Source organism: Cyanistes caeruleus, chromosome 4 (genome assembly GCF_971803275.1).
Source record: "Cyanistes caeruleus chromosome 4, bCyaCae1.hap1.1, whole genome shotgun sequence".
Lineage (NCBI taxonomy): Eukaryota > Metazoa > Chordata > Aves > Passeriformes > Paridae > Cyanistes > Cyanistes caeruleus.
In genome coordinates this window covers 81,672,446-81,687,831 of record NC_141704.1, presented here as the reverse complement: position 1 = coordinate 81,687,831, position 15,386 = coordinate 81,672,446, and the positions used below count along the sequence as shown (strand labels likewise).

General features: G+C 45.3%; 2 protein-coding genes across 5 annotated transcripts in view; both read left to right on the top strand.

Moving 5' to 3' along the window:
* The first annotated feature begins 51 nt into the window (after window positions 1-51).
* TUBA8 (tubulin alpha 8) lies at window positions 52-7,928 on the top strand. The gene is made up of 5 exons (XM_023925366.2): window positions 52-396; window positions 4,043-4,265; window positions 4,932-5,080; window positions 5,944-6,624; window positions 7,528-7,928. Exons 1-5 carry the CDS (start codon window positions 109-111, stop codon window positions 7,813-7,815), a joined length of 1,629 nt encoding a protein of 542 aa, XP_023781134.2. The 5' UTR covers window positions 52-108; the 3' UTR covers window positions 7,816-7,928.
* Window positions 7,929-9,344: 1,416 nt separating this feature from the next.
* USP18 (ubiquitin specific peptidase 18) overlaps window positions 9,345-15,386 on the top strand; it is a 13,719-nt gene continuing 7,677 nt past the window's right edge. The window contains exons 1-4 of one of the 4 annotated variants that reach the window (XM_086886042.1): window positions 10,724-10,749; window positions 10,862-11,142; window positions 13,649-13,806; window positions 14,454-14,550. In XM_086886042.1, coding sequence (XP_086742168.1) covers window positions 13,701-13,806; window positions 14,454-14,550 — 203 coding nt within the window. In that variant the 5' untranslated portion in view covers window positions 10,724-10,749; window positions 10,862-11,142; window positions 13,649-13,700. Of the gene's footprint in view, window positions 11,143-13,609; window positions 13,807-14,453; window positions 14,551-15,386 lie in introns of all 4 variants that reach the window. The other 3 variants (XM_086886039.1, XM_086886041.1, XM_023925386.2) reach the window with 3 other exon arrangements.

Here is a 15,386-nt window from a genome sequence, read left to right as displayed (position 1 = left end):
GGTGTGATTTTCACCTACAGCAGTACGTGTTGGCAGAACAGGGAACTGGCATGTTGCAGGTGACGTAAAACCCCGAGGTTTGAGAAAGCACAGTGTACAACATGCCACATGGCCACACTCCAAATTAATAAGCATGCCAACGCTGTCTGCACTGAGCTGGAAGCCTGGGGTGTGTCAGGCCAGCCTGTGAGGGAGGATTTGCACAAGAGGGGTGTTGGAGGCAGCAGGGTGACCTCTTCCCCCAGCGCTGTGACGCTGAAGCGCAGCAGCAGGTGCCGGGTGCCGGGCCAGGGGTTCCTCCTGCCCTGCAGCCCAGAGCCAGGCTCCGGCACAGAGCTGCCACCAGCCATCCCAAAGGGATCCCAAAGGCAGGGAAACACCTCTGGAGGCACCATGGTAAGGGGATGGGGAGCACTGAGCACATGGGGGCTGGGAGGGCCGTGGGCTCTGCTGTCGTCCTGACCTCATGCACCACTCACCAGGTGAGGAGAAGGGAGAGGAGTGCAGAAAATCTCACTGAGGCATTACAGCATTACATTTTCTTCAGAGAGTCCCTAATTAGTGGAATTACAAGATCAATTAGATGTGGAGTCTCAGCTGTTTGGTACTTTCTTCTTGTGACCACATTTTCTCAACACCGGTTTGTTTTCATATGAGTAATTAGGATTTATCTACTCGAGATCCTTCAGCCAAAGACAGAGTTTAGCTCCTTGTCCTGGTGTGTATGTCTTAGTTTTCTACTTTTATAAGCTTGTGAATCATGGCTACATGGATAATATATAAATGTATGTGTCAAAAGTTTCTTTATTTTTCTACTGCATTTGTTTGAGAAAAGTAACATTTTCATCTACTCAAAAATAAAGCAACTGTGAAAAATAAAAAAATAAATAAAATGGGTTTTGTATATAGTCTAGTGAAAAAATATCAACAAAAAATTACATTTTTTCAGTTTTTGGAATCTCTTAGAAATTAATTCTATTTCCTTTAAATTGCTGTCCTTCTTGTGTTTCACAAAAATGAAGCCTTCTCCTGAAAATGAAAAAAAAACCTCCATAATGAACGAAAAGCAATATTGCTACAAGACATTTCCAGTGACAGATCATTTTTTTAGATATATTTTTTTAGAAATAAACCAAAAAAAAGTTAGCAGTCTTTGTGTCTGTTTAAAATTAATTTAGCCCCAATGGCTGTACTATCCATAGCTATACAGGGTATGCATGTGTGTTTCTGGAGTCCATGAATGCTTTTATATACTTATGCATTTAAGTAAATTAATTAAGAAAAAAATGCCCTTTGTTTTTAAATGCTGGGGGTTTGTTATAAATTTGTAGAAATCTCTCAAAACCTCTTAGAATGTGAAAAAAACCATTTCACCTTGTACCCCAGTATATATCGAGCACTGAGTCTAATTTTGGTGCAGAGGAAGAACTGTGTTACTTTCTGCCAGCTCATCTTGCAGGCCAAATACTTCCACAGGCTTCCCCAGACCTAGGGAAGTGAGAGTGTTTGTGGAACAGCTGGAAGACTAAAGTCTGCCTTTTGCTGTAAATACTGCAATATTCAATATTAAATATTATTATTTAATATTATTACCAAATATTATTACTTCTGGAGCTAGGTATTAGCCTGTTTTTTTAAAGCTGTCCCAGGTTTAGTTTTGCAAAGGATCTGGTCTGTTCTACTGTTTCTTTGTTGGATCTGTCCTGGTGCATTAGTGGTGGGATGTGAAACATGAGTTTGGAATAGGCTCCAAATTAAAATATCACATAAAGATCAACTTACTCTGACTGTGACGCTGAAGAAGGCCCACTCTCTTCCCTACTAAAAGTCTGGCATCTATTTTAATGCTGCTTACTATGCAAAATCAGAAACCTCTTTTTCACTGTCTTCTCTCTTTGGTAGAATATTTCCAAATTACTGCAGGGGTAGGAGAAGATGAAATGGCTCAAAAATCAGGGTTGAGATACGGTTTCAAACTAGTGCAGCTGAAAACTCAGTCTGAAAAATCTTCAACCACAGTTCTGTATGAAGCTTTACAATATTAACTTCCTAAGGCAGCAATAACTTGTTCTATCTGTGAAAAAGCAGACCTGAAGAAGTGAGCAAAACATCTTTTTAGGTTTAAGATATTGCTTGACTTGTAATTGTAGTTTTGCTTTAAAAAATCTTTTTAAAAGCCAGCTGGCCTCACTGCTGTGTTTGAAAAGAAACACTTATTTTTCTTATAGATTCTCACTGGGATTTGAAAGAAAAGGCAGGAAAGTCAGCATTAATTGAATTCTCTAAGTCCAAATATGCCTTCAGTGTCTCCTGTGTAATCCTCCAGATTGCAACACACTCACTCATAAAGCCCCTTGTCACTCAGATAACTCTGAGACTTTTGCACAGCTCAGTTGAGAAAAAACAGGACTGTGCAAGTACTCTTGAGAACGTGTGCATTTGCAGGGACAGCAGCTTAGAAATGAGTACTGAAAATAAATAATTTGTTTCATTGAATGAAAGATTTAAATTGAGCTTTCATGCTCATTTGAGCTTCTGGGGATGACTAGCTGGGACAGTGGTGACTTTTGAAATTCTAGCTGCTTCTGAAAAAATGTCTTCAGTTATCATTCTTAAATAAGAATATATGATAATTTGTGAAGAGAACTGCTCCAGAGATGTTGTTGATCACACGTTGCAACTGAAAATTTAGTTTTTGTGGAAGATACATTTCATTCCCAGGTCACAGAATGATTTTGCTAGGTAAGCAGTTGCAGAATTTGATTAAAAAAAAAATTAAAATTAACTGGTGAAATCTGATAGTGCCATTGGTTATCTCTAAATGCAATATTACAAAACAAGAATGAGTGAGGACTGTCCTCTGCCCTTAAAGCCAGGTTGTCTTAATATCTGGGCATCTCAATTCTCCTTCCCTCTCCAAAGCCTGGCAGTGGTCACTGAGCTGCTCACAATTTTGACGAGTTGTTTTCTGCATGGTGCCTAAGCATTGTCTGGAAAAATATTAACTGACCTAAGCCAAAACTGTGCTAGTTTTTTTGAATTGTCAATCAGCACTGCAGATCACAGGCCAGTGTTCTGTACTATGACCTGACTCTTTTTTGCTCCCTAGCATGGACAAGGCCCTGAGTATCACAAAATCAGAGCTCAGGCAGCTTGAATTGCTCCAAAGCAGAAACCCAATCTGAAAAAATCCACATGCCTAAAACCACTCTCTCCTCAAAAAAATGCCTTTCAGTGCAGACAGTGTTGCAATTTTTGGGACTAACCCACAAGTATTTGCTTCATAATTCTGTTTATGAACTTATGAAACCCAGCACCGTGGCCTTTGTGCTCCTGTACTTTTAATCATACAGGATTTTGGAGCAATGGACTCCTGCCTGCTTTAGTCTGGTGTTACACAGTTTTCTCTTCCTGGCTTCCACAGAAGCCATGCTGGAAATCATGGAAATACAATATATTGCAATGGCACTGCCTGACAAGAAATGGAGCCATGGTATAAAATTAATGGCTGCTCAGGAGCTGGAAGGAATGTTTGTTTTGACCAAGAAAATCTGAAATCATTTCCTTAGGTGAAAGCAGCTCTTCCAAGTTTCCACACCAGCCTGCTATCACAGGGTAGAAGGATCAAAAGACATCACCTGCCTTGGGTTATGTAAGGGTGAAGGATGCCACATGGCTGTGTCAGGTTCCAGCCAGGAGTAAAAATAAACTAAACTGGGATGTGCTCCTCAGCAGGGCCAATCCAGGAAGGAAGGTGGGGTTTGTGTGACTGAAATTAAGTTTTCCTGACTTTATTTTCCTGGCTGTTTTAAAATACTTCTACAGTACAGCACACAGATCTCAATTTATTAAAGAACTGTCCCAGTATCTGGCATGTGCAGTCTCATTGTGGTCGTGGGGCTGAACAACCAAATGAACAGCTGACAGTGACAATTCACTGATTTTTCTGAAAAGCAACACACTGGGAAAATGTAACCACCAGGAATAAGGAGAGCCAAGGTACACTGTTTTTCCTGACCTTGCCTCTTCTCTCTCCCCTCAGCGTGAGTGCATCTCTGTTCACGTTGGCCAGGCTGGAGTGCAGATAGGAAATGCGTGCTGGGAACTCTTCTGCCTGGAGCATGGCATTCAGCCCGATGGCACCTTCAAGGACCTGCAAAACAAACTCAGCTCTGATGACTCTTTCACCACGTTTTTCAATGAAACAGGCACTGGGAAGCATGTGCCACGGGCTGTGATGGTGGACTTGGAACCAACTGTGGTAGGTCAGTAGAGAAATAAACCTGCAGAATGGAGATGAGATTGCTTTCCCTCGTATCACCAAGGTGTGCAAACAGTCTTCACTGGCACAAAGCAGCCCTTTGTACCTCAAACTGCCACTAGATAGCATAAAATTAATTTTCTTGTGACACAGGATGCCAGATTTTGTCACAGGTGTTACAAACACAGGAACAGGAGAATCCCCAGCAGTTTAACAGCCGGTACACGGGGTGTGTACAATCTTTTCTTTGCATCAATATTCAACTTTTGGATTTGTTTATCAGGACATTTTTGCCATTCAAATTCCACTTTTCTTCAGTTTGGATTCAAAGTGGGAGCCTGATCGCTTCCCTCCAATTTTAGAGGGATGTCAGAAAATTGGGACACCTGAATTTCTTCACACTTTTTTTTTATTTTTAATGGGGACCCGTGGGTGCAGACTGTACTTGTCACCGAGCTCATGAGAGGACAAGTGGCTGGATTGAAGATGCACCATAAATCAGTCATAAGCAACAACGAAAAAATGCTCTGGAGACATTTCCCTTCTCCATCAGCATCTGTCTTTTGGCATCACATGAACTCCTGTGGCTCAGAGCGTGCGCTGATGCCAACAACAACCAGAATTTGTTGGCACTGGAGCATATTCTTACAATTTCCTCTTTCTTCTTCAGATGAAGTACGGGCTGGCACCTTCCGGGAGCTTTTTCATCCAGAGCAGCTGATCACTGGAAAGGAAGATGCAGCCAATAACTATGCCCGTGGCCACTACACCATTGGCAAGGAAAGCATCGATACGGTGCTGGATCGCGTCCGAAAACTGGTAAATCCCAGTGGTTTTGAAGCAGCAGCTTGGACTCTGCAGAGGAAAGAAGGGCAGAACTAACAGCTTGTTAATTTTAGATAGTATCAGTGGGTCAGAAAAGAGATTGCAAGTCATACAGATGATATCCTGCATGTGGTGCAGAAGAGAGAACAGTAGTTCACTTCCCAGCTGCATGCCTCCAGCCATCTTTATGAAGTGGCTCTGAATATGTAATTTTTAATTATTAGCACAGCCCTACAGCACCAGTGCTGATACTGAAGGGTGGATTATGCAGTTGTAGATTGCTGGTTTCAGCTAGAATAACAGAGCAGAAGTTCAGAGAGAGAGGCTATCACACTGTATTAGGAATGGCAAGGAGTATGACATGACTCGCTCAGCTGCATTGTCCAAGAGAGCAAAGTTTATTATTCTTAATCTTTTATACACATGTTTGAGAAGGTCTGAGAGGTAAAACTGTCATTGGTCATTAAAGCAACACATCACCAGCATTGGTTAAGTGGAACACCACCCCTTGACTAAACAACACCTGCAGATTGCTGTCCTTTACCAAGGATTGTTTGGATGCTTTCTCAGGCCACACTGAGAAGCCTGTGTGACTTAGTTTCACACAGGCTCTGCTCTCCCTGCCTGCTTTCAGCATCCATAACAGGCCTGGACAGATCCCCATGTCATAAGCTCAGACAGTGAGGAAAGCAAAGGCTGGAATTATCACCAGCCTTTTCCCAGGAAACCTTGATGTGAAACCCATGCTGTATTCTGCCTATGACTGCTCACTCCTTCAGCTCAGGATAAGCTCATGTAGCAAAATCTTTCCCACCTTTTCCACCTGCTGCTGTTTCACTTTCTCGTTTGCTTTCCAGGCTGATGCCTGTTCTGGGCTGCAAGGATTCCTGATCTTCCACAGCTTTGGTGGCGGCACCGGCTCTGGATTTACCTCCTTGCTGATGGAACGCCTCTCTGTGGATTATGGAAAGAAGTCCAAACTGGAGTTTGCCATCTACCCAGCCCCTCAGGTCTCCACCGCTGTGGTGGAGCCCTACAACTCCATCCTGACCACGCACACCACACTGGAGCACTCGGACTGTGCCTTCATGGTGGACAACGAGGCCATCTACGACATCTGTCGCCGCAACCTGGACATCGAGCGGCCCACCTACACCAACCTGAACCGCCTCATCAGCCAGATCGTGTCCTCCATCACCGCCTCGCTGCGCTTCGACGGAGCCCTGAATGTCGACCTGACCGAGTTCCAGACCAACCTGGTGCCCTATCCCCGCATCCACTTCCCCTTGGTGACCTACGCCCCCATCATCTCCTCCGACAGAGCGCACCACGAGCAGCTCTCGGTGGCCGAGATCACCAACGCCTGCTTCGAGCCCAACAACCAGATGGTGAAGTGTGACCCGAGGCACGGCAAGTACATGGCGTGCTGCGTGCTCTACCGCGGCGACGTGGTGCCCAAGGACGTCAACGTCGCCATCGCTGCCATCAAGACCAAGAGATCCATCCAGTTTGTCGACTGGTGTCCAACAGGCTTCAAGGTGAGTAGGGCTGCCACGAGCTTCTCTTTGGTGTCTAAAATGCAGGTTCAGCCTAGTAGAAAACTTGTATTTGAGTCTTTCTGTTTCTTCTGTTTCCACCTGAACATGGGGGAATAGAGATATTTCCCAATGAATGTAAGAAGGATGCATTTTGGTTCAGCCTTGTAGAAAACTCATATTTAAGGGTTTCTATCTTGTCTATTTCTCCCATTTCCCCCAGAAATGGGGGAATATAGATATTTCCCAATGATCATAAGAAGGATGCATTTTTATAGAATGTGCCTTTCCTCCCTCGGACATCCCATTGACACAGGCTCATAGATTTTGAAATAAGTGGAAATTCAAAGTGTGTACAGGTTAAAATTGAAAGAAGTTTTAATTTCAGACCCGACCTTTGGAACAAATCAATGAGCGTTGCTTCTGAGGCACAATCTAAAATTGAGGAAATACCAAAACTGATAAAATTAATAAAGGAGATGCTGATATTAGGGAATCTCTTAGTTAACCTAGAAATATTATACAGCTTCTCCACACTGGCTACACAGCAGTGTTGGGAAACATATTTTCAACGATACAGAAATTAACAGTGGAAAAACATTTGTCATCCAAACAGCTCCTGCAGCAATGTCAACTTTCCACTGGGAACCAACATTTTGTGTTACTTTCTACAGAGTGTCATGGCAAAACTGTGTTCAGTATTGAGTAGCTCTTAAAAAAGCCACAAACTCATCAGTGTACATGGAACAGCAGAATAGTACAGGTATTAAAGTGGGTGTGCATCATGGTATTTGACATTTGGAATGGCACCACTCTACCCCAGCACCTGTAACTTCACTCGCATTTCTTCAGCTCTCTGACTGCCTCCTGCTGTTCTACAGCCTTCTCTCACATTCCCCTTTCCAGGTTGGCATCAACTACCAGCCTCCTACAGTGGTTCCTGGTGGAGACCTGGCCCAAGTGCAGCGGGCAGTCTGTATGCTGAGCAACACCACGGCCATCGCCGAGGCTTGGGCAAGGCTGGACCACAAGTTTGACCTGATGTACGCCAAGAGAGCTTTTGTGCACTGGTACGTGGGTGAGGGCATGGAGGAGGGAGAGTTTGCAGAGGCCCGAGAGGACCTGGCTGCCCTGGAAAAGGACTATGAAGAAGTGGGAACTGACTCATTTGAAGAAGAGAATGATGTGGAGTAATTTTAAAATACATTTTGGTCCTGGTGAGCACGGAACTGTCTCTGTATCACTGTGCTGCATGTGTCAACAATTAGGTTTTCAGTACGTTGCAAACATAAATTTAGGAGAATTCATATAGTGACATTTTTTGTTCCATAAATGACAGGCAAATTATCCTGTAAGATATCATCAGCTGTATTAATGCCACTCCCAGTAAGGTAAAAAGACTTGTTCTCCCTTGCACACTTAATGTGAGCCTCTTTAAGCACTAATGTACATGGTAAACTCATTACATTCCAAGTATGTCATCCCAAAAAGCTGCAGAACCCTGCATAAGAGCAACAGAGCCAACAGGAACACCACAGACACCTCCTAAACCGGGATTCTCTGGAATCCCCTCTCTGGGGTATTTGAAAAGTCCTGGCCACCAGGTGAAGTCCCAGAGGAGTGGAAAAAAGGAAACATTGTCCCCATTGTTAAAAAGGGTGGAAAGGAGGGCCCTGGTGACTGCCAACCTGTTGGCCTCACCTCTGTGCCTGGGAAATTGGTGGAAGAAGTCCTCCCAGAAGCTGTCCTAAGGCATATGGAGGGCAGATTTAATTGGATAAATTAAAGATAAATTTATTTTATCACAGATAAAATTAATGCATGAAGTACCTAGGTGCTCATGCATAAATTATTTGGGAATTTATTAACACCTCTGTGCAACAAATGAGATGTTGTCTTGCTTTTTGATTAAGTTCTCCTACATCCATTTGTGATCCTCCTTGCTCATTTCAGAATCTAGATTTTTTTTATGATGCTAATACAGAATTGCCTTCAAGAAGGACCTGCCTATAAAAAGTAAGACAATTCTTAGAAATACCCAAGTTGCCTTTTTTCAGGACTGTGAACTTTCAGACCTGAAAAATCTCATTTCTGGGACTGATTCTGCCAGATTTTCTCACAAAAATTAAGGCAACACCTCACCTTTGTTGCACAGTCGTGTTCATAAGTTCCCAATTAATTAATGCATGATTGCTAATTACCTCACATTTCCCACCCTTTCCCCCTTATATTTCTTACTCTTTTCCCACCTCATGTTTCCTGCCCTTTTTTCTCTCCTTTTTCTCCTCACACTTCCTGCCATTTTTTCTCTCTATTTTAATGCCCTTTCCTCCCTCTGTTTAAATACTTCAAATGTTGGGAAAATGGGGTTTTCTCCCCTCAATTAAACCTTAAATAATGGAAAAGAAGTTTTCCTTTAACTGATACCCTTAAAATCACAGGTGAAGTGGGATCCCCTCCAACTTAAACACAGACAATACTGGAAAATGTCATTTCTCCTCAGTTTAAGCCACTTTTCCCTCAAACTCCTTTTTTCTGGGGTCACTGGGGCACACTAGAGAGGGACTGGGGGCACTGGGCAGGGGACTAGAGGCCCTGGGATGGGACTGGGAAGATGAAATAGAGAAGAGAAAGGAAAAGGATCTCTCCACACCCACAGACACTGCCCCACCTGCTCAGGGGTGCCACCCTCCCTCCTCATCCTCATCTTCACTGACCCCACCTGGGGCTGCTTCACTCCCTCCTCATCCTCACTGACCCCACCTGGGGCTGCTTCACTCCCTCCTCATCCTCACTGACCCCACCTGGGGCTGCTTCACCCCCTCCTCATCCTCACTGACCCCATCTGGGGCTGTCCTGCCCCTCCTCATCCTCACTGACCCCCCTGGGCTGTGATTTCCCCCCGTCCCGAAGGCTGTTCCGCTCTCATCCTGGCCATCAGCCCCATGATTTATTTTATCTGGGAGGGCACTCAGCACTCAGCTGCTCTCTCTCAGCAGCCAAGGCACTTTCTGGAGCTCTCTGGACATCAGAAAAGCCGTGGCAATTATCAGGAGCCGGCAGATTTTGTCCGAGGGACGCTCCACGCGATGCTCAGCAGCACTTGGGTTTGGGCACCCAAATACTGCACATTTCAGCCTGAGCCATCCCTTCAGCTGAGCCCATGCTCTGGGCTCACACTTCTGCCTGACACCTGCTCCAGATGTGGCTGAGCTCTGCAGGCAAAGCTGAAAATGTTCTTAAGAGCTAAACTCTAAAGAGTTTTAACTCCTCCTAACTGAGCACCCAGGCTCTCACAGGAGTAATTTCAAAAATCTGTTTCAGCTTTTTCACCAACTTCCTCCAGCGTCCTTTTGCACTTTGCTCAGGTGGTTTCATTCTCTGTAGGCAATTTATGGCTCAGAGGTTCTACTCTTTCTCTTCCTCCCTTCCATCGGGCAGTCGCCACACAGGCCATTAATCGAAGTGAACATCACTAAATTTAAATTATTTAAATTATTATATTAAATTATTATTGCTGAGAGCCTCTGTTACGGCTGAAACGCTGAATTCCAAGCGCTTCTGCTTGGGAGTCCCTACAGTTATCCACATCCCCCAGTGAGGGTTCAGGACAGGTTTTGCTGTCCCTGCTGCCTCCACTGAGAACCTCCGACAGAGCAGGGAGTGTGAGCAGCATCCCCGTTACCTGCCCAGAGGGTTTGCAACCGGGATTTCACCACAAGGACAGCTCTGATGGGCTCCGTGGAACCCCTGTGAGAGCTCCCCGTGTGCTGCCTCCTTCCCAGGGCTCAGCGAGCCGGGCTGGGGCTGCACAGGCCTGGGAGCTCCTGCGGTCCTCACCCGTGCTTCATCCTGCTTCCCCCACACGGCACAAGCGGAGCCGTCTGTATGAAGGGACAAAAGAACCGCCTGTGACAATCCCTCGGCGCTTTTCTCCGGTGCCGGGAGGCGGCGCAGGGCGGCTCCGAGTTTCACTTTCTGTGTCTGCTGCAGGCCGAGCGGGAAATGAAAACTGCGGGGCGGGCGCTGCCTCAGCCGGGCGCTGCCTCTGCCTGAGGCGGCGGGGCCGCCTCGCTCCGCCCGCTGCCCTCCCGAGCGGGTCCCGAGCGGGTCCCGGAGCTCTCCCGAGCGGGTCCCGAGCGGTCCCGAGCGGGTCCCGAGCGGTCCCGAGTCCCTGAGCTCTCCCGAGCGGGTCCCGAGCGGGTTCCGAGTTCTGGAGCTCTGCCGAGCGGGTCCCGAGCGGGTCCGGAGCTCTCCCGAGCGGATCCCGAGCGGTCCCGAGCGGTCCCGGAGCTCTGCCGAGCGGGTCCGAAGCTCTCCCGAGCGGGTCCCGAGCGGTCCCGGAGCTCTGCCGAGCGGGTTCCGAGTCCCTGAGCTCTGCCGAGCGGGTCCCGGAGCCCTCCCCGGTCCCGGAGCTCTCCTGCTGCCCCGGAGGAGCGGCTCCTCCGCCGGGCACACTCGCTGCTCCATCCCCCGCTGCTCCCTGAGCGGGAGGTGCGGTCCGAAGCGCTGCTGGAATTGGTAAGAAGCCCTTTAGCTGTTTTGGATCGGCGTGTCAGGAGGGAAGGGGATCAAGAGGGAAATAATAACGGGGAGTAGTTTGGTGGCTAAGTCTGAAGTCTTTCAGCCGCATCCCAGAGAGTGTGGAGGTGATGAGCCCTTAGGTGCTTTCTTCCCCTCAGGGGTGGGCAGCCACCCTGAATCTCTGCTGGAGCCCTTGGAGGAGCACCTCAGGGGGCACCGTGGAAAAGTTTGGGTTGGAAGGGAGTTTGAGGATCATCCAGTTCCAATCCCGGTGCTGAGGGCAGGGACACCCGCTAGAACAGATTGTTCAGAGCCCCATCCAACGTGGTCCTGCACCCCGAGATCCCCACGAAGGAAAGAAGGATCTGACAGGGAAGGGATGACAAGTGCCAGAGGTGGGAGCCCTCCTCGGGTACGGGCAGGGAAGGGAGGATTTGGGGTTTATCATGAGAAGCTGGTGTCTTGGGAGGGCAGGTGGAGGCTGGAGCAGGCCGGGGAGAAAAGTCCCTGTGCAGGGAAAAAGAGGCCAAGCACAAGTCTTAGGAGGGCTGTATTTCTGATAGCTGAAACCAGGTGGTTCCAAGGGTTGGCAAGTCCTGCTTGTGTCCCTGCTCCCACAACGGGATTCCTGATAGTGGTGACTGGGAGAAAATTCCATGGAACCAGAGACACAAATCCCCCTGTATCCCCCTGCACCTTCCTGCCCCAAGATCTTTCTACCTTTTCCTCAAGTCACCCAAAGCCATCCAGCGCTGTTGCTTGCTCTTTAATCCCACTCTTAGTCCTCCCTTTCCTGACAAAACCTGTGCCCTACAGGTTTGCTTTGTCCCCTCTAGCTGTTGTTTAGCTGCCCCTCTCCTTTCTGTCTCCTTTGACACATCCCCACTGCCTGTGAGCATCCCTTCCCTTCTGTGATTCTACACCAGCTAAACCCAGCAGCCTGAGACGGGCTCCCACTCCAGCTCAGCTTCCAGAAACCTGAATTCACCCTTAAATCATCCCCAGGGAAACAGGCAGTCTGTGTCCAGGCTCCCTTTTGGCAAGGGAGAAATCAGATTAAATTTATATTTTTTTTTTCCTAATCACCAGGTTTGGGTATTAAAAAGTAACGTCCTCGAATACGTCTTTCGGAGTTCATTTTTTTTCCCCAAAAAAAAACAACTTCTCAGCAAATCATTAATATTTGGTGGATCTTAGTGTGTGACAGAGATGAAAAGTAAGCAATCAAAAGTACAGTTGGAAATAAGTGTACCTTAGTTTAAAGGTAATAATCAGGAAAAAAAATCTATTTCTAGCTTCTCTGCATGAATCTTCAGCAACTTTGATATTTGACACTATTAGGGATAGTTAACCCAAAAACATGCTTTTAAAACAGAGATTTTAATTTTCTCTATATGAAAGGCAGAAACAGGATTTTGCTTATTTCCCTTTCTTGGTAGCTTTTCTTAATTCTTTCAGTGCTTGGCCTTAGGTTGATTTTACATGCTGCTTAATTGTAGAATAATCATTTCCAAGTATTTTTTTTGGGTCTCCACATCCCCCTTTTTCCATGAATATTTGTTTTTTCTGATTGTCTCCATGTTGGCGGTGGACTTTTAGAAAGTTGCATTTTTGCCTAGTTGCATTTGCACTTTTATCAGATTATTTTGTTTGTGTACTTTAATTTTGCTTTAGTAGCTGAGTCTCAGGAGACCTTGTCAGAGTAATGGGCTGTTGAATACTCCTTTAAAAATCAAGGCATTGTAATTGTTCTCTTGCATTAACAGTTACTTTGCCTGTGATCACTTGAAGGAACAGAAAAAGAAACTGATATGTTGGCGCTTAAATGTCTTTCAAAATTACAGTCCAAAGTGCCCCAGTGGTGCTGTGACTCAGGAGCTTAAAACCAATGCAGGGAGCCCAGTACAGAAACCAAACTGGCTTATCTGGTCAGAAGAAAAGGTGAAAATTGACCTTTTCAATACTTAGGCTACTTTTTTTTTTTTTTTTATAGAATATTTTTGCTAAAAAAAGGAGTTTTGCAGTGTCTGCTTTTGGGCAATTTTAATCATCTTATTTACCAAACTTTTCTGAACAGGGATTTGTGGAGTTCCTTGGCTAGATGGAGCTGTCTCTGTGGAACTGAAGGCTCATTTATTTATTTAGCCACAAGAGGAAGACAGGATGAGCAATTGTCACCAAACTCTGTTTCTGTTCCCTTAGCAATAGCCTGCACACCTCAACACCCATGTTAATTCAAATATCCCACATGCTGTTGCAGGAATCTTACTGATTTTATTGATGTTCCAGGCTGGGCTGGATGGGGCCCTGAGCAACCTGATCTAGGGGGTGACATCCCTGTCTGTGGCAGGGGGTTGAAATTAGATGACCTTTAAGGTTCCCTTCCAACCCAAACCATTCAATGATATTTTTTTTATTTTTTTTTTTTGATTTCACCTTTTTCATAATGAAAATGTCTCTGAAGTCCTTTTGTTCCTTGATCAATATTGTTGATGGGACAAAGAAGTGGACGTCAAGAAAGAAGTAGGAAACCAGAGGTGCCACTAAGTGAGACCATGGAGGCAGAAATTGAAATACAAAACAATAAAGAGGAAACCGAAGAGCTGAAGGCCAAAACCCAGAAGCTGACATCAGTCTTTGGTGTGGCAGACTTAAAAAATGGTAATAACGTTTTGCCTATTCTTCACTGTCATATTTTATATTTTTCATGCCTGGTGCTCCATTCTCTGTCCATAGGCTTAAATTTTCTCCTATTTCTTACCTCTTCACTGAGGAATATACAGATAATTCTCATTTTACCTTGCCAAGTAACCATTTTGAGGGTTTTTTTTGGAATGGAATACATGAAGATCTCAGAGCTTTTTCCCTGTTTAAGCCCTCAAATTGGCCATTGCAGACAAAAAGGCCTACTTGCTGGCTCTGACTCTTTCCAAACATAGCCAGCATTGCTGGATTTGCTAAACCATGGACTGGGCCCTGATTTTAGTCCTCACACAGTCAGTCTTTGCCTCCTGTTGTTCTATTTTATGTTTAAGTGTGTTATGAGAGGACTGAAAACAGAGGAACTAGGAGAAATCTGAGCATCATTAGCCAGATTTACTTGGATTTTTTTCTGTCAGTTGCCAAACAAAACCAAATCTGCTTGAGCAGCAGCAGAATAGCTTGAACACTTTTCCAGGTCTGACCAAGACACTGAATGACTCAATGTGGACAAGAAGAGTTTGCCACTTCCAGATAATTTTCACTTTCTTTTCTTGTACCTATCCCCAGGCCTCACTTCTCTCTCTTCCTCTTTTTCTCCCCTGCAGAAGCTGTTGGACTGTACAACCTTGGGCAAAGCTGCTGTCTGAACTCTCTGCTCCAGGTGTTCCTCATGAATATACGCTTCACAAGGATACTCCGAAGGTACCACCTGTTTGAGCTGCCTGAGACATTTCCATCGTTGCTCTGTTGTCTCCACTCCTTTTGATTTCCTATGGGATGTACTTTTGGAGGCTTGGATCACTGAGGTGCTGTAAGGATGCTTTTGGTCCCTCAGCAAGGTCTCTGCCTTGTTGTGTTTGTCATACACTGACACTGTGAAGGCAGAAATTGCTGTGTTCAGAATTGTAAATCATCTCTGATTCATGTCCTGTGCTGAGTCTTTATGGCTTGCATCTCTCTTTTCCATAACAGGCTATAATTTTATTCCAGGTTTACTCACAGGCCGTTATAATAAAGGATAAAATTAATCCACTATTAATTTTGTCACTTGAAGCATGGAAACATAAACACACCCCAGTCCCTGGGCCCTGGCTGGCCCCTGATAGAGGAGAGTGTTGCTGCAGATCATGAAAACCTAGAATTACTTTGTTTTGCTTGACTGTTGTCCCTGCATGTTTTGAGAAGGATTTGGGTTTCTGTCTCCCTACTGACCACGCTGATAACTGGTTTGATTTGTTTTTGGTTTACTCACTTCACTGCAGATTTAATCATCTAAGTGGATCATTCCTATTCAGTGCTTTCTTACATGCTCACTACTGAGCAGAGGAGAGAGAAAACAAATTACAGACATGCAGAAACAATAAGTGTCATAAATGGGCAAAGCTAAATAACGTAGGCTGTAGGTTACCATGCTTATTTGAAGTAAGAAAAACCCATGGACTACAGTAAATTTAGGGAGAATTAAGAGTTATGGTTGAAATATAAACATTATATCTGCCCAGGAAATTTTGAGGTCTGGTTGAGGGTGAGGACATCAG